This window comes from Periplaneta americana, chromosome 5 (genome assembly GCF_040183065.1).
Source record: "Periplaneta americana isolate PAMFEO1 chromosome 5, P.americana_PAMFEO1_priV1, whole genome shotgun sequence".
NCBI lineage: Eukaryota > Metazoa > Arthropoda > Insecta > Blattodea > Blattidae > Periplaneta > Periplaneta americana.
The window spans coordinates 74,573,470-74,601,067 of record NC_091121.1 but is presented as its reverse complement, the minus strand read 5'-3'; the positions used below and the strand labels follow the sequence as shown (position 1 = coordinate 74,601,067).

General features: G+C 34.3%; 1 protein-coding gene across 1 annotated transcript in view; it reads left to right on the top strand.

Annotated features, from left to right (window-relative positions):
* The window catches only part of LOC138699833 (urocanate hydratase-like), a 102,759-nt gene that overhangs the window by 28,915 nt on the left and 46,246 nt on the right, over nt 1–27,598 (top strand). The window contains exons 3-5 of the mRNA XM_069826022.1: nt 13,249–13,402; nt 16,101–16,291; nt 22,067–22,133. Of these exons, the coding sequence (XP_069682123.1) occupies nt 13,249–13,402; nt 16,101–16,291; nt 22,067–22,133 (412 nt within the window). The remainder of the gene's footprint in view (nt 1–13,248; nt 13,403–16,100; nt 16,292–22,066; nt 22,134–27,598) is intronic.

The window sequence follows — 27,598 nt, the reverse complement described above, 5'->3', positions numbered from 1 at the left end:
TGACAACACTTCACCGACACCGCACAGCATACACAAAAACACTGACCATTTCAGTCCAGATACATGCACCCACAGGCTTGGTTTACAATTAAAATAATATACAAACATCTGAAGATGGTACAAGTTACGTACCGAAAACGTTAATGAGGAAAATATGACTAATTAACTCATTCATTTTGTATGATAAGCAAAGGCGGTAAATATACATATAATTATAGTCAAAGCAACTACTGTTACATCATAAGCAAAAGATACGTGCCCATGTGTTGTAAAAATGTCAGCTGTATAGCTTCAGCAGATTTCGAGAAAATAATTTAATATTCTGATGATAGGAAGTTGCTCACAAATATCACCTTAAAAGCATAATGCGATAAGAGTTTTGTTATGTAATATTAGTTACACTTAAAACAGATACAGTACCTAGGTAACTTTGCTTTGTACTGTAATATTGTTTTGATTAGTTTATTGATTACTTTTGTAAGGCTAAAGATACCATCAATATAAATTCCAACTTATCATGTCATACTCATTCTCTATCTTTGGAATATCACTTTCTTTATGAATGATGTGTTTCATCCACTTAATACAGTATAACATTATACTACCATGGAATTTAAGTGAATATTCCTTCTTAACTCTCTATTATGTTATTAAGATTTAAAACACAAGTGCAATATTAAGAAATCAGTGTTAGTACTTTTGTTTTACAGACAATGTAGATAATATTAAACAGAAAGAAGCCATATAAAAATAACGACATAAAATTTCACGTTCCGTTTGAAGTTTGTGCACCACTGTTTTCTTAATCCAACAGGTTGCTTATTCATATACACAATCCTTCCTCTTTCCATACTTAGCGCTTGCTGCCTGCGCACGACGTCAAGGTCAGAAAAATGCGCTTGCTTTGACGTGACATGACGTGACGTGACGTGACGTGATGTATCAGTACAATTTTTAAGCCTTATACCTGCAACGGTTCTGTCTCTGATCCCAAATAGGCAGAAGAAGATATCAGATGATAAAAAAACATTAAGATATATGGATAACATGCGGAGACTAAGAGGAAGGCGAAAAGAGGTAAGATTGGAGAATGCTGGATTTGCAGAGAAATACCTATCCTTGGACAGAAAACTACGAAAAATTTCTTAAATAGTTTCAAATAGAGTAGGATTATCTAGCCATGTACTTAACATAACACAAAATATTCATGTGTTAATAAAAAGAACTTAAGAAAACGGACACATGTGCATTCTTATGAAAAGAAAATCAGTCCTCAATTTTCTAACGGCAACCAGGGGCGGTTATTCAGGTGAAGTAGGTGAAGTACCATTTCACCTATTTACGTGTAAAACACAATTTTATCTCGTATTAATAATTAATTCTATTTACTACCGGTTCCATATTTCTAAAATAAAAAAAAAGTTTTATTTTCAGTCGTTATTAACAGTGTTTAGTTATATAAATAGTACCTGTAACCATCCGCTGAATAGGATAATGTCAACTGTTACGAGCGCCGAGCGGTGTCAATTGAAACCTATAGACATAATACTGTAGAGGTGAAAATATTTGGGCTCCCATTCTCATACAGCACTTGGTTTCCATGGTAACGTGACGTCACGCACTAAAGGAAGATTGTATGAGTGAAGTGCGTTTCTGAGTCTTTCAGTTACAGGGAACTGTCAGACTTGTTGTAGGTGGAGTAACCAGTTTGCAGACCTAACGTTACAGAAGGGTTGAAGCTGGTCTCCAAGGCCGGGGGCTATTGTTGAAGGGCTGTGAAATTTTACAGTATATACTACCTGACTCGAGGAAAGTATCCTCATTCCTTGTGTCTAAGCAGCCAGCCCTGCAGCGGTAAATAAGTTGGCTATATGTGATTTTATCAGGAATGCACGCCACATACATTCGTAGAGTTTAAAAGTTGTTTTCCGTCGCGTGTATTATTTCTTCTCATGAGTTTGCCAGTTTTGTTCCAGCTCTTGTAGGCCTACTTGAAAGTTTAACGCGCGCGTAAATGTACACATGTAGTTTAGTACTTATTAACTTATTATTTAATGTATTTAGAGTATATTAGTGATACGTGTATATAGTGTATTAATCCTACATCGTAGTGTATATTGTATGTTTAATCACTACAGTGCTGTTATGCACCAGGTACCAGTACATAGAAAATATTAATAAATGAGTGCGAAATATGTATCCCGGAAATGGAACGGTTTGTAATATATTGGAAATGCCGTTTTGCAGACATAAATATGAGGATGGAAAAGATGTTTTAATTCTGGACGTCCTACAGTTCCATTTGTCCTTTGTTTTAAAAAGTGCTAAAAATAGAGAAGTTGTATAAAATAACTTAAATTATTCCGATGAAAGAAGCTTATCTCTTTGAAAAGATTGAAAATTTCATTTGGAATGCCACATAACAGGAGAGACTTTTATCATTAGCCCCATAGCTTTGCATAGAGATATACTGTCCACCTCCAGTTGAACTGAGACATTTCATGAAGACATTATGACAGGTTTGCTGCTTTAAAAGACAGGAGGATTGACTTTGTATGCAAGAAATTGGGTGAGTCCTGAAATAAATTAATTTTCCTCTTTTCATGTGTTCCAGAACTAGTAAAATTGTACGTAGTTTACGAATGGTAGGCCTTCTCATTATATTAGCAAAACTGTTCATGTATTTGTATATGTGAACAGCACTTCACCTATTTTCTTTATGACGAGCCGCTACTGACGGCAACCTAACTTTGATATGTTAGATAGGCCTAGTATAATTGAAAACGTTACCACTTAAGTATAGTATGACCATACTTTGATAAGCTGTCAGAATTTCGTGCTACACTTCTGGCAACGATATGTGCATTATTTAGTTCCTTAACAAATACAAGTTTAAGCCAATAGAACGCGGTAGAAATGTAACATGTATGCGAAAACTTCGATTGGAATTTGAAACTAGGGCGGAACCAGAACTAGCCGACATGTAGAATTAATACCAGCAGCTGGACGTTTGGATCCAATCGAATAGACTCGCGGGGGTGCGCATGAATAAGGGATAGGGTCGTCCCTCGCTCAGACTGTTGAAATATTCACAGCGCACTCGTCTAGCAGAGAGCTCCTTTCAGTGCAATTACCGCCCCACTTCGACAATAATGCAGCTTCGCCGAGATATGGAAAGGAATAAATGAGCATGTAATTAACGAGGGAAAGGGCTGCGAAAATATCCAAACGCGCAGTAAGATTAAGACTACATCCAGATGCTAGAGGACATCCGAAACTTAGAAACAAAGACATCAAAATGAAGGATTACAGAAAAGGGAGCTAAAAGACATTTGAAATTTTTATTTTAATTGGTACACTTAAGTGTTTTACCGTTTCTTAATGTTTTTCTTAACATTGACATCAACATTCTATACTTTGACATTATGTAAAAATCTTCACTACAGTTTCAATGCAGTGTATTTTTTCACAAGATATCTTCAATTATCATTGTCTTAAGATGCCATACTGAATGGCGACAACGTTAATAATTTAAAAATATAATGTAAATTTATACTTGCATAATTTACATTAAAACAAGTCATATGATTGAATACCATTCTTATTGAATTCGTACTCGACTGATAGGAAAATGAACTCAAGTAGCAGCCATATACAATATGGAAATTTCAACAGATAAAACAAAAATTATGGCATTCTGTGGGAAATACCCAACACAAAGTAAAACTTGTCTCGATAATAAAATATTAGGAAGATGTAGGCCCTAATAGTTTCCCATATTTAGGTTACAATCTTTCCATTTTTTAAGAATTGGACATATCACAGAAAATTAATAAATACACAAGGTCTATGAGGATTATAAATAGTGTGATGAAATCATCCTTGGTTCAGAAACACACCCGCATACGTCTCTACAACACATTGGCACGACCGATGCTCAGCTATGGCAGCGAAGCATGGACACTGAGGAAAGCAGATAAAAGCAGAATAACAGCTTGTGAAATGCGATTCATGCGAAGAACAGCGGGCTATACTAAGTGGGATCTGAAAAGAAATTGTGAAATTTGAAAGGAACTAAAAACTCAACCAGTTTTAGATTACATTGTTCAATATCAGTCTAGTTGGAAACATCATTTGGAAAGAATGAGTAATAGTAGACTCCCGAAAGCAATTTATGATTATGTACAACATGGCCAAAGATCTGTGGGTCGTCCTGCTAAGAGATGGCGTGAAAATTTTATGTGAGACCGTAACAGACCTTGTGGCCTAACACTTGTCAGGCAGAAGAAGAAGAATAAGAAGAAAAGAGAATACAAGAAAAATAAGGAAAAAGTAAGGAGAACAAGGGCAAGACAAGTAGAACAAGGAAAAGATAAGGAGAATGGGAAGAACATGAGGAGAACAGAGGGAATAATGGGAAAAAGGGAAACAAAAGCAGAACATCGGTAAAAATAAGGACAAAGGAAATACAAAGATAGCAAAGAGAATACAAGAAATATGAGGGGAAAGCAACGGAAATACAAGGAAAACAAGTGAAAGATAAAGAAAACAAGGAGAACACACGGTTGATAAATAGAATACAAGGATAACAAGTGGGATTCTATTTTTATGTGAAGGTCAATTTTCAAGTTAGCCTAGTGCACAGAAAGGCGTAGTTCTACGTCAAAAACGGAAGAGCCCCGAGAAAAAGCTCCGTAACCTTGGCTTCGTCCACTAGATCTGTTCGCCGGTGTTGTAAACTGAACCCGAACTCACTTCATGACAGTTTTACGCACTAATCGTCAGCAACCAAGGCAACTCTGCTACTGAACGTATTTGACCATGTGGTAAAAACGATCTAAAACTTTAGCTAAAACAATGTAATGCGAACAATGTAATTCTCTTCTGACTGGTTGTTTATGTGCTTTACCTGTACCAGACATTTACAAGTAGTGATACTCCCTCGATGCGATAAAAAATGGTATGCATACGTAGCCACCGGTTAAAGCAATAGAGCGAAGGAGGTAAGGAATAAATACCTACCATTCATTACATGATGCTGCATTTGCACATTCCTACTGGATAACGAATCCCAATTTGTTTAATTTTTAGTCGGAAGCACTACAACTTATGTTGAAGTAGAACTCCATTTCACTTGAATATACTACAGGGACATCATTTTATTTTTACTAACATTTTTAATATTAACCTGGTTATACCTTTGAATTAACGGATCGAGAACCGGAAACACCGTTTGCTACTCCCTTCCACGACTGGAGTTCGATGATACTGACGTAAAATACAAACAAATCACTTTACTAGGTAGGCCTACATATTAGCGTACAATATAGAGAATGAAGTTAAATTGAAAAATAATCATAATATGGATATTTAAACACATTTTTTAAAATTGTGGCCGTTCATTTCGATACAGCCTTCAGTTCTTTTGTGCATATTATCGCACGATAGACTATTGTATCTAATTCCAATTATTACCAGTTTCGTCCGTACTAGTAACTCATGTTGAAATAATTCTGTATCTACTCTATAAAAGAGTACCTTACGTATTGTAAATTCAATCTTCACTTCTGCCCGACCCGCACATATAAAATTATTTAGACATGCTATCTACTATCCGTCCAAGTGGTTATGTCGCAGGATCGTAGAAAGGGGGAAAATCACTTGACAGTTAATTACTCAATAAGCCCTTTTATTTAAGTTATTTTAAATAGCTGTATAATATTAAGTAGACGTCCAATTCCTAACAGGAATTATTGTTTTCAGAAAATATCTAAGACAGCCCAGCCACTAGCCCTTCAGAGGGGCGAGCAGAAGCAAGTGGGGGAAATCGGGATGCGACGTAGGCAAACGGACGACAGTACCTGTGCGAAAATATGATTCAATATTGAAAGCTCTTTCGTCACTGGAAAACGCGAACATATTTCTGAAACATACTATACTCACTAACTCACTGCGGTCTTGGTTCTGTGTGCAGGACAGTTGGAACGTCATTAGTAGAAGGGGTGGGAGTGAAGTACATTCAGGTATAATAAAAACTGAAGTAAAAATAAAATGATGTCCCTGTAGTAAACAAAACACTATTCTTTGACGAGAAATTGTCAATTGACTGAGCAATGGTCAGACCGTGATGAAAATGAAGAAGTTCTGCAACAATATGTATTTTAAATTTACTTTTTAACGTCATATGACTGTAACAACAACAATGCATCAAGTTGTCAGTAAATCAATTTTTTTATCTTCACTTATTTCCTGCAGGAATATCATGGACAGCATTCCCATATTCGTAATAGCCCGATAGACTCGCATGTAATGCACATGTTTGGCTCTGAATCTCTTTCTCTTTTGTGATATCAGATTCAAGTTGACCGGCTTTGCCGTTTTGGGCGCCCCTGATCTATCCTCAGTTTTCAATTTCCGCTTTAACGTATACAGTTCATTATAAGTCCATCCTACTACTAAACTGTCTGCATATTTACAATGTTCAACATTTAAATGCGAAATACATGTTTCATATACGTTATTTATCTCTGTCAGGGATATACAAAATATTTTAACAATATTTTATGGAGTATATCTAACCCAGTGGTGGCTTGTAAATTTCTTTTATAGAACTGCACGCAGTCAGTCTATACAATCAAAATCCATCCTTTCAAGATTACTTTGATACTTGTAAATTGTTTCTACTATAAGATAATTAAATAATTAAATAATACAGTAGTTTCAACTATTCAAACTGAAACGAGTTTGAAAAACACGAGCAATGATACAACGACCTAGATAATTTCAAAATATATGTAGATAAAATTATGTTTAGATGAGAACAGATTTTGAGCCTGAAACATTAAATTAATTGCTGAACTGAAGAAGGACAAAGAAACGTACTACGATGAAAAAATGAAACAACGAAGAAAAGACAAAGAAAGGAGTAAAATAACGAAGAAAAGAATGGAGAAATAATAAACAGAACGAGGGAACATAAGAAACAAGAAAAGAAAATGTCGAAGTATAAAGAAAACTTACTAATGAAGGGAAAAAGTAATGAAGAGGACGAAGAAGTAAAGATTACTTACAATAATCGAATAAAATAATGAAGAAACAAAACATATCAAGAAAACGTAGAAACCAGGAAAGAACCGAAGAAAAGGGAGGAAACATTGAGAAATTGAATTAATGAAAAAGCAAAGAAAGGAAAGAAAGGATGAATAAACAAAGAAAGTGGTGAAAAACTATGAAAAGACTGAATGAAATTACTGAGAAAGAAAAGAAAAATAGGAAACAGCAAAGAAACGAAGAAAATGAAGAATAAATTATGGAAATGCGAATTAATTGATGAGAAAGCAAAGGAAGGAAATAGAGTGCAAATCTGGCTTTCAGGTATGGCTTCCTGTGAAACATACTTGAATAATTTCAAGAGAAAAATTGTTCCGGGGCCGGGTATCGATCCCGGGATCCTTTGCACGAATGCTCTACCGATTGAGCTACTCAAAAACTACAACAGACACTCTCCCAATTTTTCCCTTTACATCCACACAACTCAAGTGGGCTGACAAGGCGCCAGAAACCCAACTTTGAGTGCACATAAGCTCTGTGTTACTTGAATTATTCAAGGAAATAAAGGGCGAAGAAACAAAGAAAGTGGCAAAAAAGTGTGAAGAGACTGAATGACTTAATTATAAAGAAAAGAAACGGAAGAAAGGAGAAAGAAAGGAAGTGGCGAGAAAATATGGAGAGACTGAATGAATTAATGAGAAAAAATTGAACGAAATAAAGAAGAAAGGAAGAAAGAAAGGAAGAAAGGAAGAAAGAAAGAAAAGGAGGAAAAAAACAAGAAAGAAAAAAGAAGGAAATAAAGAAAAAAGTAAAGAATGAAAGAAACAAAGAAAGTGGCGAAAAAATATGGAGAGACTGAATGAAATAATGAGGAAGAAAATAAACGAAAGATACGGGAAAGAAATGAAGGAATTGGTGAAAAAATATAGAGAGACTGAAGGAATTAATGAGAAATAAAAGAAACGAAACAAAGAGTGAAGAAACAAAGAAAGTGGCGAAAAACTATAGAGATACTGAATGAATTAATGAGAAATAAAAGAAACGGAAGAAAGAGGAAAGAAAGAAAGAATGAAAGAAAGAAAGAAGGAAAGAAACAAACAAACAAACAAAAAACAAAGTGGAGAAAAAATGGCGAGACTAAATGAATTAATGAGAAAGAAAAGAAAGGAAAGAAAGGGGAAAAAATTAAGGAATTGGCGAAAGAATATGCAGAGATTCAATAAATTAATGAGAAAGAAAATAAACGAAACAAATAGCGGAGAAACAAAGAAAGTGGCAAAAAACTATGGAGAGACTCAACAAATTAGGCTAATGAGAAATAAAAGGAACGAAAGAAAGAGGGGAAAAAGGAGAAAAAGAGAAGCAATTGGGAAAAAATATGGAGAGGCTGAATGAATTAATAAGAAGGAAAAGAAACGGAAGAAATGGGAAAGGAATAAGGAAGTGGCGAAAAAATATGGAAAGACTGAATAAATTAATGAGAAAGAAAAGAAAGGAAAGGAATAAGCAGAGAAAGGAAGGAAGTGGCAAAAACACAATATGCAGAGACTAAATTAATGAGAAAGAAAAGCAAAGACGAAATATGAGAAAATAATGCAAGTAGTGAAAAATTATTAAGAGACTGAATAAATTAATGAGAAAGAAATAAACGGAAGAAAGTAAAGAAAATGGCGACAAAACGAAGAAAAGATGAATGAACTAAAGAAATACTGGGTTATCAAAAGAAAAAAGATGATAGGGCAAATCGATGGAAAAAAAATAAAGAAAGATCGGAGAAACATAGGAAGTTACAGAGACACGAAAAAAGAATTGAAGAGGCGAGGGGAAGAAGGAGGAAATGAAGAAAACGGAGAAAAGAAAGAAGGAACAGGAAAAGAACGAAGAAGGTAGAAATCGAAAAGGAAAGAAACCGAAAAAAGTGAGTAAGGTGTATGAAAGAAGAGAAAAACATAAAATGAAAAATAAAAACTAAATAACGAACAAAAGAACGAATTAGGCCTAATAAAAATATTTAGCGGATAGATGCATGAATAAATAAATAAAAGAATATACCTCGATTAAATAAATGGTAAATTAATAAAATTAATTAATTTGAAATAAATGTAGAATGATTTAATTAATGCCATTAAAAATAACACGAGAGAGAAAGACGATATTAACAGAGTTGATGGAAAATATAAAATGTACCGAAGCTACGGATTTATTTCACATTCAGGCTACAAATAAATTACTAAAAATTATAAAATGATTATTTTTATTCTAAAGTTAATTATTATTATTCCAGAACACTGAATCACAGTACACAGCAGCTGTTTTAATCAGTTTTTAGCCTATTTGCTGCCGTCTGCAGTTAGTTGTCTTCGGGCGGTAATTTGATAATGCGTTTACAACTCTCATTCATCCGGCGTCAACAGCAGGAGTCTCTGTTCATACTGTGACCTTTAGAACTACCATTATTATTTCAACTATAGTTATCGTCTTTTATTTGTGTTTATATACCTCTGGGCTTATTTATATTTCATGTGTAGAAGTGGAAATTTTGCTAGACTTAAAAGAAAATGATGGAAAATAGTTTTAGTAATGTGGCGGCCACAGAACATATTTACCTAATAGAATGTCATTTTTGTTAAGAGAAATGTAGATTTAAAAATTTATTATCGTTTTCTCATGATTGTGAACTTTGTGAATTGGAAAAACTTTTTATTACAGAAAGGATAATTAATTTTTTTTTAATATTTAGTGATTGACGCAACATCATAGTATAAATATGAATAACCATTCATTTTGTTTCCATTTGTATATTTCCAGTATAATCTAATGTCAGAGAAATATATAAATTCGACAGTGAACTTAGTGAGGTAATCCATGAAACCGACTGAGGTCAACTTCCACTGTAAACTGAAACTCAGAAATGTCACACTTCGCCAAGGAGCATCATCAACGATCTTTACGTAGTACTGGGTAATTCAAACTTGATTTTCGTCGTTTTTTTTTTTTTTGGTTTGTTAAGATTATTTATACATGCTTTAACATCTCGTGTTAACATCTGAGGGTATAACAGTAGGCCAGCCGTGGCGAAAATGCGACTCACGAGTAAATTGTGGCTCGCAATGATTGTTGTGCATTTCTCTTGCTTTTAACCTTCCCCAACCCCACCCTCTCACTCACTGGAGTCAAACTCCGTTCCAATTCTATTTATCTCTGACCTGCGAGTGGCATGTCTCTCTCGAAACCACGTACCTCTACAAAAACGAAAGTTTAAAGTAGAATGGGAGGACGCATTTTTTTGCTGCCAATGTGGTGAGAATATTAAATGTATGATTTGTTCACGAGCATCACGAGGAAAACGGTTGTATAACATAAAACGGCATTATACTTAATGTCACTAATGAAATTTTAAAATGTTAAATGTTATTATTATCATCATAATCATCATCATCATCATCATCATCATCATCATCATCATCATCTCTGTACGTTGACCCTTTTTCAGCAGATGTACGAATAATGCGGTTAGCTTTTCAATTTACTCTTACTGTTTTACAATGTGATGTTAAATGAAAGCTAGATGTAAGGTCTTGACAAATGTTGAACTTTCAAATCTTTGCCAAAAAATAAATATCCGAAGCTTCGTTCTTTCGCTTGCTCTGTTGAAGCCATGTTCGCTAGAAATTACGTTTGTGAAAAATTATTTTCAACAATGAAAATAGTAAAAACCAAATTTAGATCACGACTGACAGACAAATACCTTCGTGATCAGCTACGACTGGCAGTAAGTGACACAATTCCTGATTTTGAAACTTTGTCGCAGAAACATTCTGAAGACAGTTAATTTTAGGTTGTGATATTGTTAATTTTTTGTTCATTTCTTTCTTCGTTACACGTACTAAACATTAGTTTGTAGCCTTGTACTGTATAAAATTAGATTTAAGTGCTTGACGTAAGGAAAATGAACATCCGTTACTAAGTCAGACAGTTGCTTCACTTCCCCTTCGGGTGCCCGCCTCCCTCCATAGGTGCTATGCACGTTGCAGGTTACACAGTGGCTCAGCGCACGATTACATTTTCGCCACGGCTGCAGTAGGCCGTTGTTACTATTGGTGACTTCCTTTTTCTGTTGTGTTTTGTAGATGGCTTGTGTTCATGTATCTGATTTCAGATTTCGATTAATGTTTATGATATTGGTGACTGGGTCGGTGATGAATCATGGTATGTAAATTTTAAATTTCCAATCCGTCATTTGTCTTTGTGACCGAGGGAAACCATAAAAATCCCCAGTCAAATTGGCCGGCCACGAGATTTGAACCCGGGACTTCTCGAATACGAGTCACAAACGCTACCGTCTGCGCCAACTCGCTGTAGGCCTATTATTTTCTTGTTTCCTGTTTTATTAACGTCACTTTTCTGATTGACTCTCTCTTTCATGTTTAATTATTTTTTAAATTTATTATATTTATTTACTTATCTATTTATCCATTATCAAAATTAAAAAAAAAAATCAAAACACAAACCACTACAGCATGCTGATAGCTGTGAAAGTCTATAAAAATGAACATCACGGTCCGATGTGGTCAAAGAGGATATAATATAACACGAGTATATTTTAACTTTTAAATGATCGAGAAGGCTATTGCGATGAATATACATTCCAGTTAGGTAGAATTTTTTTATTGTTATGAAAATGAGTATGTTCTAGTGGTTACGAGTATTATAGTTACAGGAAGTGCTCATACTCATATGTACAAACCTTGAGAAAGTACTTGCTCACATTCTGGGAGCCTGCCCTCATGAACTACTCAGGAATAGTCGTCACCACAAGATTCGATCCCTCCTAGCATCGGCCCTACGAGAAAAAAAATACCAAGTAGAAGAGGAGGTCCATGGTTTGTCCAGAAATGGGTCTTCAAGGCGCATTGACATCATCGCTATCCCGACAAGATCAACAAGCGGATTCATAATTGATCCAACTGTAAGGATGGTAACGTACGAAAATCAACCTACTGAGGTACATTAGGAAAAATGCTATACCATATTATAAGGAAAAATATCATCTAACGTCGATCGAAGTTATTGGATTACTGATTGGGGCTAGAGGGACTATCACAAAATGATTCGCGCATTTTTGAAAGCAGTTTGGTCTAGGACAAACTCTTGTCACTGAAGTATCTATGTCTGCAGTGAAGGGATCTATAAAAATCTTAAGAAACCATCTCTACACTTGAACAGACTGACCTCTTTCCTATGGCGATCCGTTCACTTAAGTTGGGTCTTGCAACTAGTGCTAAATAGACGACTGTGATCACCTGATAAATAGATACTAGGAAATTTTATGTTCCTTCTGGAATTAATGATGTTTTCTTTAGTCGTTTTCAGTTATTTATAATTGTGTTATTTCTTTTTCTTTTCCTTCTGCATTGTTTTCTTTTTTTCCATTATAATTGTTTACCTACCATTTATCGTACTAAAAAAACAAAACAACAATTTTATGGTAAACTTTGTCTTCTGGGCAGCCTTCACTTGGAGGAAGCTGAATAAAATTTATTCAAAATAATCTTACTATGTATTATAGTTTCTTTTGCAATATCAACTCTTGTTTTTCCTTGCTTGAATACCATTTTACGTAATTTATTGCTATTGTTATTGGATCAATAACTACTATATAATAATAATAATAATAATAATAATAATAATAATAATAATAATAATAATAATAATAATAATAATATATTTTAGTACAACAATCATAGTCTTTTGTTAATTATTATAAAATAAATTGCAATGCAGTTTGGGGGTACACTAGCAAAAAAGAGTGAATACCACTGTTCTATGCAATGCAAACACAAAAAAAAATTGATTTGTCATAGTCTGCTTTTGATTTCAAATAAAGCCCTATTAATTTCTTACTAAACATTCTTACATTCCATGTGAAATATTTCCAGAGAAATATATTTGTAGATAATAAATATGAACAAAATTCGATATGTAGTTTAGAAGAAATCTCTGCACACAGACGAATAGACAGACAGAATACCCCAAGTAAATTTCTAAGTATGACACTTTTGAAAACGTGAATATCAGGGAAAATCTCTTAGACTATTTCTTGTTAAATATTTTGTAACTTTGAAACACTTTCTCTTTCCACTTTTAGCTTGTCTGATTGAGAAAGTGAAAGCATGCGTCATATTGTCACTGTCGCAGGGCATATCCGCTGAGAGATTTCCCTGCGCAGAGCCGGCAGGCAGCAGCCATCATGCTCATGATCCTCAACAACCTGGACCCCTGCGTGGCGCAGTTCCCCCAGGAGCTCGTCACGTACGGGGGGAATGGCCAGGTCTTTTCCAACTGGGCTCAGGTGCGTATAGAACACACACCATAACGACCACGTTCTGTAAACAATGCCTATAGTCGACATACAGCTGACAGAGTCTTATTGTTGTTGCTGCGACCTCCGTCCTGTCATTGACTTCGTCTCTGTGACATGAATCTGGTTAAGAGACTGCATGAGATGAGTTACATCACAAAGGCTTATGAAGCGTTAATTCAGACATGTCAGTGACTGACACAATTGAGTCACTACCCTTCTTTGCCGGTATAACCCACTACATTATCCCCACGAAGATGTGCCATGTAAACCAGTCGGATATTTATTTGTCTTTCACTAATTCATAATTATTTGTGTACGTGGCATGACCTAGAACGAAAACTAAGTTAATTATCAATTAATCTATAATTATACCCAAATTATTTATGTTTGTAAATTGTAATTTACTAACAAACTACAGTGCCTTTCGCTGTAGAGTCGCCCGTTGCACGGCGGCCGGCGATAGAAACCGATGATAGCCCAGTTCCCGGCAAATCGAAAGCAAAACTCCCGCTGCACGGCGACCGGCGATAGCAACCGATGTTACCCCCGCAGCTAATTTACTACAAATATACTACGTACAATGAAAATGACCATGCACAATTTTTTCATGATCACGTAGCAATAATTCATGAACAACAATGAGCTTGTATGGTTTCAATTTTAAGAGTTTGGTAGCTCGCCATACTGAGATCATCGAAATTTCAGTTTCCTGTGCAAGCCGTCGAAGGGATTTCTGTGGAGTATGTTCTAATTTTTCTCCCACTTCGTCTAGTTTCTCCTCAGTAAATACACGTTTATTTACCCTTCGCTTCTTATCAAGGATAGATCCCGTTTCTCTAAATGTATTCACAAGTTTTCGCACAGTATCTCTATGTGGGAGAGGCACACCTGGATATTCAGTTAAAAATCGCCTTACAACTTCTCTGCAAGAATTTGTTATCACTAGGGAACGGAATTTGGAGTAGTAAAAGCTAGTATTGATATCTACACAGCCGTTTGTTTACAACCCTTCACACCAAGTCCTCCCCTCCGCAGATCTCTGCACGTCAACAAGAGGTGAACGGGACAGTTGTCGCATAAGAACTTCAACATGCAGTTCAGAGTAGTGAAGTGCAGGCACAATGCCGAAAGTGAAACCAACTAACAATACAAAATTGAAAGACTAGCCTATATTTGTAAAAGCTCCAGATCGAGTATCAAAATTCAGGAAACAATTCCCTAAATTGTCGCTTCCCCCATGTCCAGTTCTTAAGAGATGGGGATCATGGTTAGAATCTTGCAATTGTTACGCACATCACCTCCAATCTGTGAAAAAAGTGGTCCAGTCTTTCAATCCCGATGACGCGGCTGCGATTCAAATACGCCAGGAACTGCTAAATGATAGAACAATCTAAACAGAAATCATGGATATGAAGTCAATTTTTTTATATTTACCGGATGCCATTATTCGGTTAGAAAAGTCAGGAGTATAACTAGTTGAACAAATAAATATTATGAGGACTATTGTAAATAAACTGAGTGCAGTAGAAGGTAAAGTAGGAAAACGTGTTGTTGAAAAAATGAAAAGTTTTGATTAAAAATGATAGGTACAACATTGTTAGTCGGATTTCAGATGTACTAACAAAGACGTGTCCCAATGACGTCATTCAACATGTGAATTTAATTGACGTATCTTGTTTCAAGTACTCTCCAATTGCCTCTACAGATGTAGAGCGGAGTTTTTCCATGTTAAAAAAATTCGTTGCTTGCAACAGAGCAAAGTTGTATTTTGAAAATTTGAAAATAATATTTACAATTTATTATAACAAGGCACAGCTGGAATAATTGTTTCATCAACAAAACATAGCATTAATTGAAAATATTATTTCGTTTGGTTCTACATTCTGTTCAGCATTTAATACTGTGTTAGGATATATCGTAAATATTGTAGTATATTGCATATATTGTAAATACTGTAGTATACGTTGTATATATATTATCATATTTCATGATATTGTAAATAAAGGTTTTAATTTAACACTCTCCTGACAGAGAAACGTACATATTCAGAGGCGAGTTCCATACAGAAGATAACTGTCTACCAGCCATCAATATTTCCACTGGCACGCGAGGACGCAGAGATTGATATTTAATTATGTATATTTGTAATGTTGTTTATTGGAGTCTTGTGCGTGTAAGTTTGTATGAAGTGGACTGTACTCGTCCATGGAGCTCGCTTGACAGTCACTGAGCTACGAATATCTATACTACGTTTCACCATTCGTTATAATACTCCAAATCCCTTTCCCTGGTTATCACATACGAATCATACATAAAAATTCTTTGTTGTAATGTGTATGTCCAGGCATTATGTAAACTATAGCACGGCACCAATACAGAAATCACATTTCATACAAAGCACAATAACACTTTTGGCACTAATTGATTCTCGATTAATTAATGGAGATTTAACTACCCCAGTCGGGACTGGATATGTCCTTTGGCTTTATCGTTTCTTTTGTCTTGAACGATGGTCTCGATCGTATCACATCTGCTGTTAATTCCTAACGTTGATTAATAAAATTATCACAAAGGTGAGGACGGAACTGACTAAGGACCCATTTCTTTAAAGTTAGTGGTAATGATGATGATGATGATGATTATGATAATGACTAAATTAGCTTATATGACTATATATTGTTCCCAGTTCTGGATAACTATGCAGTATCTGTCCCGAATGAACGAGCAGCAAACGTTAGTGATGTACTCTGGACATCCCTTAGGGTTGTTTCCCAGCCATCCAGGCGCCCCCCGGGCGGTTATCACCAATGGAATGGTGATACCCAACTATTCTAGCCGCCAGCACTATGACAACATGTTTGCTCTTAGTGTAACCATGTGAGTATATTGTTGTAAACTGCGGTCTATTTGTTATTAACCTTATCATTACACGGATTTTCAAAAGTAAAGTGAGCCTTTAAAATACCAGTGCGTAAAAAAATATTTAATCACTTTACGCACAGCTATTCATTTTACGCACTGCCAAAGAAAATACAACATTCAATGTACAAACTTCATTCAATAAGAAATTAATACATTACTTCGATCTTTCATGACGAAAATTTTACACGTAGGCCTAACACAAAAATAAGTAAAAAAATTTGATATTCATATTTACATTTCAGCTCGCATTATTCTGAAATTACATCTGTAATATTTATTGCAACAAGATTATAGCATTCAACTTTTCCTAACCTTTTTGTTGATTATATGGCCGATTTAGACAGCCATGAAATCGTGATCATGGATAAAACAAGCTGTAATTCCATGGATAATTATTTCTTACTGGTTCTGAGTTCAGACAGCCGTGAAATCGTGATCTTATAACCTCTCCAATTTGAAATATTTATTTAATGTAAATTTGTGATATCGTTGAAAAAAAAAACTTTGTACGATATACATTCGTTCCACAAACTTTACACTCTGCCAAAAAGAGGACCTTTACGAACTTGTATCAGAAATAACTATTTTAACACCGCGTTAAAGTAAATTACTTTAAACTTTCTCTGACAAACGTTACATGGCCTCTTCTTAAAAATGGATTATTTTGTTAAGAAACAGAACTTTTTTGTTGTCCAATTGCAGGGCCCTTGCCCTTAATTTGTCGTTATTTGCTCCCGACTGCATGAACGGATCTTAGATGTCTCTAGTGCCGAGAAGCGTAGACCACTTAGTTCGTCAGAGTCTATCCAGAGTGCATCGTAGGCGGTGGGTCCATATTACACTCCTAAGATTATGATGATTGAGAATTGTTTGTACGTTACAGGGGAACCGGATTAATCGAAGAAAACCCCTGTGTTGCCTGAACCACGGGCTTGAACAACACGAGATATAAATTTGGTAGAGAGGAATTTGAACCAGGGCCCTCTGGTTTATAAGTCTAGCACTGTAGCTACCGAAGGAACAAACATTAAATAACTTAAAAATATGCATTTTATTGAGAAACACACATTTCAGAATAATTATTTACTGACATTATTATTATTATTATTATTATTATTATTATTATTATTATTATTATTATTATTATTATTATTATTAGCATGTTATCTTGCATTTATGTGCGGCTAGAGAAATATAAATGATGCAGATGTCAATTTATACTCTGATATGTACGGTATTAGCTAGTAAGTGGTAGCGTATTGTAAGTTAACTGAACAACCAAATAAACACGCTAGCTTTGTAGGCTCTTCACGAAACTAAGAGTTGCATTATATTTTTATTAACATCGACAAATTAGTTTAAAACTTTTTTTAACCACGGTCACAACGTCATTTGCCAGTGAAATTATTACCCGAACAAGCTTTTTCACTCGATGAATTTTTTATGCACGGGGAATTCCAGGACACTTTATTGCATAAACAACTAAGTGAGTAAAGAGACCTGATGTCATAAAGTACAATTTGTTTTAAATTGTATCATGAAGAAGGGAGATATTTGGCAGATAAATGTTAAGTAAAATGTGAAACATATTGGAGTGTCATGATACATAATATGAGGACAATATTCCATTGCTTTCAATTATATAGATGTTTTTCTTTCTATGTTTTCTAGACTAATATGAAACCGTATGTTAAGGAGTATTAAAACGAAAATATAAGTCGACATACAAAATAGTTAACTGAATTTAGATCGGTACAGCAATGTTACATTAATTACTGCCCAAATAATATTGTCCGATAAGGTGACCAATTCAGTAAAGGCTCTGAGCTCAAGTTCCGGATTGATCATGGTATGATATGTAATTACTTTAATACCAATTATTGCTATAGCTGTGTTACTTTCTGTTCTGCAAATAGGAGCCATTTAGCAGACAAAACAGCATGGGATATAATTGTTAAACATATGAGAACGACATACCATTGTCTTCAATTATATAGATATTTCTCCCTGAGTAAGTTTTCTGGTCAAATATGAACCAACCTGTCTCGTATGACGAAAACTACTAAAACAAACATAATAAGCTTAAAATTTTGAAAAGCAATTAATTAATGGATTATAAATTGGTAAAGCACTACTACCTTACATTAATAACTGCTCAAATATACAGTAAGTTACTGTGTTTAGGTAAGATGATCAATTTTGTAAAGACTCTTATCTTAGAATTCTCGATGATCATACAATGTTTTTGCAGTTATTTTGTGATCTTTTCGGTAAGGCATGTATTTGATTATTAATTATCTAACTTCTTATTTATTTATTTATTTATTTATTTATTTATTTATTTATTTATTTATTTATTTATTTATTTAATATAGATGAAGTATTATGTTACCTGAAAAATGAGCTCTAGATTTATTCAAATTTGACGACACTCGAGTAAATTAACGCAAGCAAATGTGTACATGAAGCATAATAAATTTTACTGCAATAATAACATGAGACTACCTATTTGAAAGTTTATAACCAAAACTACACAAAACGATTAGGCCTACATCCTCGAAGTCGCCTCTATTTAGTTCTTGAAGTATATATTCGGCAATAAATATTGCCAAATCAAATATTAATGACCGTACATTTGCAAAAATGCCGCCATGGTCGTTTAGTGACTACAGCGCTGGATTTATTTTGTTGACCTGGGTTCGAACCCCAACCTACCCCCGTTTTATAACTTGTGCTGGATAAGCTCGTGGTCCAGGTGACACAGTGGTTTTCTTCGGGAGCTCCGATTCTCCTGTGGGATCCCAACAAATCTTCATCATCATCTCATCTAATCGGGGTTATAGAGTAGAGTAGAGTAGAGTAGACGTCTCAATAGGGCCTTCTCAGAGCACTTCCTCCTCTTTCTCTTTTTTAATGTAAGAGTGGAAGAAGATGCAGGAGCAGTTCGTGTATCTCCGGATGACGTCATTGACCGCGACGTTTGAATAGACATCTGCAACCGCTACGATGTAACAGTCAGTCATTGTGTCCATCTCCGAGGAAAGAATGTCCTTATTACCGCAAATGTATGAAGAAATAAAAGATTTCATAGAGAAAGCGAAATTGTGGGAGACGCAAGTTTTAGTGGGTAACTGTTACCACTTTATTAATCTAAAATAGTTACCTGAGTTGAATCAAGACCAGTGTAACAAATATAATGAAATACTGAAGGACTTGAGAAAAGAATTTGAGACCACATTTAAGATTTGAATAGTTCTAATTTAAAATAATTGCTTGTGAATTTCTAAGATGTTTAGGTTATTTTTAATTATTGAAAACATACGAAATATATTATTTAACTATTATTGTAATTAATATATTAATATTAGCGTAACGTAAGAATACTTACTTTAACAACCTACAAGTTTAATTGTAATTTTATTATTATTATTTAATTGAATTTTATTTTATTAAATATAGTATAAACTTAAAAAAGAGCGATACCAAAAACCTTTACTAGAAATGAAATATTGTTATTGTTTGGTCAACTGTCCGAAGACAGGTCTGAACCTCACAAGTGATACCAACAAGGCACCACTTATGAGTCAACTAGGCCAGGAGATAATGGAGTAAGGTGGCCAGTTCCTTGTGCTTAAATAATTACGTAACATGTATGGTTCTTCATGCTTCAGATGTCTTCTTTTTACTCATTGATAGTATATAATTAGAAAATGTATTATTATTATTATTATTATTATTATTATTATTATTATTGTTGTTGTTGTTGTTACTGCAAACTACTTAAGAAATTCCTTCCGAAAACAACCGTCTATTGTGACAGTGCAGCTTTGTGGCATTTCTTCCGCGACAGTTACAACTTAGCTCGCTCACGCTTGTAACATTAATCAGCGATCGGCTATCTTCGGGTACTGCGCTTATCTCTTCAGCTGACTATGTTATTTACACTTGCTCTCTGCGACAAGTTTTATGCGTTGGCCTTGAGACGCCTGCATCTAACCATCTCAAAACACAACCTTTGGATTTGACGGCAATCCCTTGCGTTCACGGCTTCTCTGTGATGCTCGGTTTCCCAAACGCTCTACAGATGGCAGACAAGTGCACACTCTACACTGAGCTAATTTAATTGATGTTATATTCACAAAATAAGAAAGAGACTGTGAGGATAGCCTCTACATCACCTTGCGAATAAGATGTATTGCATTAGTTATCCTTCTGTAAGGAATAGCGACAAGAAACATTCTGTGTAGCCTACTTGCAATTGAAGGATACGGAAATGAACGAGCTCAGTCCACTACAGTAAATTGTTCAAGAGAACAGTTTGAAGTCTGTTTTTAGCAAATACTTTCCTTGTATATCAAATCTAAAATTTGTCACAGCAGTTAGACCGTTCACATTATCACAGTGTTTCGTTTGTAGGATTAAATTTCATGGAGTCCTACGGTACTCAACACAATATGCATAGGCCTAACTCATTTTTTAAGAAAAGAGTACAAAGTTAGTTCTTTCCCTGTACCCTTCAATTATTTTAGTTTATGCAGTTTTTGTTAATTGATAATTCTTTAATTGGAAATTATCATCGAAAGTCTAGTAGTCACAAAGTTTGCTGATACGAGACTCGCGGGTTCATACCCCGGCCAAGGATGACGAAGTTTTAAAGGCTACAAAAACTTAACATGTCCAATTTAGTAGAGAAAATAAAATGATATGTACAGTTCTGTAGGTCTACTCCATGTAAAAGAATTTGACTCTGAATTATGTGGCTCTAAGCAAAATTAAGGTCAATTTCGTCTTTCTTTCCCCTGATTCCAGGAGAGACGTTAATACATAAACCCTGTTAAACAGAAGCAGCCTTTGGTTCTCCAATCATTAATAATAATAATAATAATAATAATAATAATAATAATAATAATAATAATATGAAACAAGTTTATAATGTTATACTTTATGACATCATTAGTCAATTTTTAGGGAACAAGCGAAGTGAGTTTCCTAATTCTGACTACCTTGAAACGTTATAGGTTAAACGTGTTTCAGATATTATTTTTTTGTACGTCAGCATTATGAAACAATTAATAAAGAAATAACATCAGATTTGTAATAGTGTGTAGTTTGATATCATGGTCTATGAAGAAAGAGGTTACTATGACAAAAATGATGTATTAAATGATCGCCGTGTAGTGACAGTTCATTATCATAACCAGACAGCGGATTTTCGGTCCCGATATTGAACGTTAGGTATACGTCAGTTGCAGGGAGGCCATTAAACTCATTGCTGCGCTCCCTCCGTACGCCTTGGACGTGACGTATTGTTGCTGCTTAGGGACCGAAAATCCGCTGTCGGATTATAATTTTTTTGATAGGTTATTTTACGACGCTTTATCAACATCTTAGGTTATTTAGCGTCTGAATGAGATGAAGGTGATTATGTCGGTGAAATGAGTCCGGGGTCCAGCACAGAAAGTTACCCAGCATTTACTCATATTGTGTTGAGGGAAAACTCCGGAAAAAATCTCAACCAGGTAACTTGCCCTGACCGGGAATCGAACCCGGGCCACCTGGTTTCGAGGCCAGACGCGCTAATTATATAATCGGATTAAGACGATTTCATCCGTGCACATACATACACATTATAACAATATTTATGTCAGTTAACTGATAGCATCACGGTTAAGTGATCCGTATCTTTTTTTTTTTTTTGTGTTATCAAGTAATGTATAATATTGTTGACAGGTACGGGCAGATGACGGCCGGCAGTTACTGCTACATCGGACCCCAAGGCATCGTGCATGGCACCACAGTGAGTACACACATCTCGGTCCATAGTCCAATCTTCTTCTTTATTATTATACAGTTTTCTTAGCGGAACAACAATGAATAAAATTATTATATCACAAGATGTGGAATCACTACTTTCAAATGTTAGAATTATGCTGTTTTGATATTATTTACAAATACCTAAACATTTTCAAAATTAATTACAAAATTACAGTTATTAGTAGTTGATCTATAACTCAATAGTTGATGCTTGGGACTCTGGGACTTCGGGCTTATTAGGCAATTCCTCTGAGGATGGAACCTGACTGTCAAAGGTCTCAGGCAGGATGGCTCACCTATCAGCATCGGATTCAAGAATGTCATCCAAGTCAGTTGTCCGACTTGGACAATTATCATCTTATAATAATAATAATAATAATAATAATAATAATAATAATAATAATAATAATAATAATTCGTGAAATGAATAGTTGAAGGAAACAAGTCGAAGAAGTCTGGTTTTCCGTAAAAAATAGAGAAACATTAAAATACCATAAAAATGATCATAAATTATCATTTAATGTCGGAACTTATATGTCTTATTGCTAGTATCTTTAAATGTGTATAATTACGTAAGAATTTTAATTAATGAAAATTTTTTTTCAGAGTTTCTGGAAACCGAAATTACGCGGGACTGAAACTTCTGTTATGTCGCGTCAATGTTGTACATTAAACCCTTCGTTGTGTATAATTAGACAAGAATTTTAATTAATGAAAAATTGCCTAATGTCTCTTCCTTAAATTTTTTGAGAGTTTCTTCAAACCGAAATTACGTAGGATTGATACTACTAATTCTGCAGTGCTTGGGAAAAGTGACACAAGTCAGTTTCCACAAACCTTTTTTGATAATTTATTGACAACTTACGGAACATCTGCTCGCTTGGAAAAAATTACATAAGTATTCCTCCCATTACAATAATTCATACAGAAAAAAATCAAATCGACATAAACCAGTGTAAGTTGTCAATAAATTATCAAAAAAGTTTTGTGGAAACTGACTTATGTCACTTTTCCCGAGCACTGCAGAATTGTCACGTCGCTTTAAAGTTCTTTATTAATCTCTTCGTTCTTCTAAAGTGAATAAAAAGAGAGTTAAAGCACTCTAATTTTATTTTCTCTTTAACGCCGTATACTCTTAGGAACTCTACAAAAACATATTATAATTTCAGATGGTACGGAACGTTGTATCCTGTACTGTTATGGAGTATATAATTTTTAATGAAAAACCGGCAGGTACTGCAAATTAAGATTATTTTCGACAGAAATGGATTTCTGACGGTACTCCTCAAGCATTTCTACAAGAGACAGAACAAGGAATAGTGTGGTTAAAGAAAATATTAATGTTCAGAATTCAGTAATAGATTTTAAATAAACAAGCAGCTATTGTATGATCACGTGAAAAATATGACAGAGTGTAGATTGTCTAAAAGCAATAATGGAATGGATTCCATCTGATTGGAAAGCAAGTGGACAAGCAAAGATTACATGTAAGAATGGAATTTTTAGCAGCATACGGGAGAATGGGGATTGAAATGACAGGGGACGTTAGCGAAAAGGGATAGAACATTAATTGGACGCAGGAAAATGTTATTAACATTGTGAAACTTGCTCATTAATAATACTGCAAATTAGAAAGAAAATCATTCAGTTTATGACGTTTTTCAATATTGAGTATACGAGGAAAGTCCTATGTTCGAATTGAAAATAGTGAGTTAGATACGTGCGGTAAAGGTCGCAATTGCTGAAAAAGGGTATAATTTAATATTAGACGTCCGAACCGCGTTAACTGTCCCGCCAATTTCGTCTTCGCTAGTTTACCCAAAGAGCTATCGAGTTAGGTCCATTCACTAGAAAGTAACAGTTGTCGCCGCGAGTTGCTCTTCCAGAGTGTGGCGCCTCGAGCGTCATGATTGTTAACTTCTGCATGAGCCTCGTTAGCTCAAGGCAGTGAAGACGAAATCGATTGTCAAAGACTCCAAAGAAACGATGTCCTATTATATTTAATCAGTTTCCTATGTATTTATCGAAATTCGCCTATTCAAATGTTTAAAAATGCATAAAACAATTCTATAGTAGGTGTCAGACAGAATTTACCGTTCCTTTCTGACACACGTCAAAATTAAATTCTACCATCCTCTTCTGTTATGGGAAGAGGATACTGAAATTTTACTAAAATTCATGTTTTTTTACTTTTATTTTTTTGCTTAAAATAATCGTTGACTGTAGATAATATATTACAAATAAAATTTAAGCCCTAACTCAATGTTATAACATTTAATGATGCCATTTTTAAAACTCTGTTAGCCCACTTCATTTTCCAATCTCATTTGTTTCATATTTACCGCATTCCCAATCTGATTTCGGGTGTTTATTTTATATAATTTCATTCGTCAATAGTGTGGCAGCCCATCTTCAATAATTTTTCGTTTTATTCACTAAATAGCAGGAGATGGTATTATTCTTTCAGTTGTTTTTGAAAATTGATTTGATCTGAAGTATAGAAATGTGATTGTTACAGCTTGAGAGAAATAGTTATTGTAGTGTCTGAAATACTTAGTATGTAAACAGTGTTATTATATAGGTTGCAGTAGTGTAGTTTTGTGTTTTGTAGTGCATTTGTATATATAGCCTAGTTAGTTATAAATCATGGACAGGATTACCAAATAGAAGGCTAGACTTGTAAATAATGATATGAAAACTGTAAGCAACTCCTCAAAAAATGAGACAGAAAATGTAAAAAAGTAGTAAATATAGTAAGGCCACAACAATCAATGCTTGGCCCTTCAAGTGAGAGTTTATATCAAGTGACTCTTTAAATGTATTTTTCCGTAAATTGCTTATGACCAAACAGTGCTCAACATAAATTTATATAACTTAGAAACTATCAATAATAGAAAGCTCAAATTTTGTACAGCTCTTAAACAGACTATTTAAAAAGATTTAGCTGCATTAGAATTTTGATGTTTAAATTGAATATGAAAATAATCTACTGTATACTAATAATAAATCTGTAGCCAAAATTTTTCTGGTAATTTTCGATTTTCCAAAAATAATTGGTGTTAAAATGTATAATTAACCATTCTGAAACCGAAAATCGCTTTTTTTTTAATTTTTGTTTCTATGTCTGTCTGTCTCTCTGTCTGTCTGTCTGTCTGGATGTTTGTTACCTTTTCACGCGATAAAGGCTGAACCGATTTATATGAAAATTGGAATATAAATTAAGTTCGTTGTAACTTAGATTTTAGGCTATATGGCATTCAAAATATTTTATTTAAAAGGGGGGTTATAAGGGGGCCTGAATTAAATAAATCGAAATATCTCGCTTATTATTGATTTTTGTGAAAATTATTACATAACAAAAGTTTCTTTAAAAATGATTTTCGATAAGTTTTATTCTTTACAAAATTTTGATAGGACTTATATTTAATGAGATAAATGAGTTTTAAAATTAAAATAACGCCATCTAAGACAGTGCAATGAATTAATAACAAATGACTTCGTCTATAAGGGGCCTTGGACAACAACAACCGAAACAGGGGCCTTGGACATCAACAATCGAAAGCTATTAAACATAGCCTACAGAGAATGTTTCTATGTTTGTATGAAGTAATATCAGAAGCTAAATTAACCGATTTGTATAATTAATTATCATTTCACCATTCGAAAGTGTAGTTTCTCTAGATGGACATAATGCTATAATGTTATTACAGTAACGTCTGAGTAAATCGAGGACAGGTAAGATTAAAATAGTTTCTTGTGCACAGAAAATTTGATAGGCTATTTTGTACATTCGTTTTCTGTATTTCTTAAAATAATATTTACGTACACTCATTTTAATCTCAGAGAATTAACGAACAACGAGAGTGTATTGATTTAGTATGCAGTAATAGTACGTTAGTTTAGCAATCCATTATTTTATAATTCAAATTTTAACTATGCTCAATTGAATCGTATTAAAATACATAAAATATATATGCAATAAATGCAATGCAAAAAAAAATTGGGTAATGAGCGAAGCAGATTAACTTGCGCTGTTGTAAAAGTTGTTCCCTGGATCAAACGTCCTGCTTTAATTATGTGATTACTTTATATTTATTTCTAACAGGTGCAGCGGAGCGCACGGGTACGGCTAGTTAATAATATGCAAAGAAATGGACTCGAAAACTAAAATTCATGATAATCTAAAAATCAGTTATAATGGTTCTGTAAAGCATATTAAAAATCAAGAAGAAACAGAGTTATATCAATTTTTGCAAATAGTTACCATATACGAGTCTTACGTAGACCTAATGTCTCACATCAAAAGTGACAATCTAGAAGTTCTCAGAGGCAGAAAGTGTCTTATTTAATATATCCGAGGGTATTAAAATTAAATAAAAGAGAACTTCCTGTGGTGTTTGCGAGATCTATATAATCAATTTGTTTAATATTTTTGGAAATACAGAAGCATTTTCATTGATTTGCATTAAAATTAAGGTAATATTATCCTTACTGAAATGGAAAAAATCAAGTGTAAGAAAAATCTCATCTTAGTGAGATATCAGTTTGCCCACCAAAATGGAATAGAGGCTGTTAGAACTATAAGAATTATTTTCTGATTTCTACAATGTTCCTGTTGAAAACTTGGTTGCTTGCATCATTCATACATTTCGATCAGTGTTGCCAACTTTAGCGACAAGTTGTTAGATCTAGTGGTTTTGAGGAGCTGTCTAACGACAAAACTTACGAAATAGCGACCAACGACTTTCCTGGAGTTTTTATTAATCATTTGGCGACAAATTCAGCGATTTTTACGCTTTGTCATTTGAACTATTTTTCATAAGATGTATTTGGAAATATTTTTAATTTGACAATATTTTGATATTTTTTTTTATATTATTATAGAGAAAATATTTTCCTTCCTACAATTTCAAAACTTCGCAAGAACAACCCTGCACAACGTATCATGACATCTTGGGTAAACTGCATTATCTTTCCTTTGGCGAATTCTTGGTGCTGTTAAATGGTACAGTATAAATTTTCTATGCTTACTATGACCGTACTTCCTCTTTCCTATTCGAATGCTGAAGTAAAACGCCTATTCAGCCAGTCTAACTTAGTGAAACCGAAACTACGCAACAGAATTCATATCAAAACAGCTAGTGCTATAGGCTGGGTACATACTAGTTCGGTCCCATCAGATACACACCTGAAATATACAGTACTAATTTGGTCCGGGGTTCAGAAAGGTACCGTGCTAATTCGGTCTGAACTCTGCAAGTATAGACAAGTTTGAGATATGTAAGAGACTGTTACAGTATATATTGTGAACTAGCTGTCGTATCGAATTCGAAATGTTTTCATGTAGGTATGATATCGTACTGACGTGTTTTGATGTGGGTGGTGATACCGATTCGAATTTGTTTTCATAATTAGGGGCGGTCGTTCCTAACTGTTGTTTCTGTCACT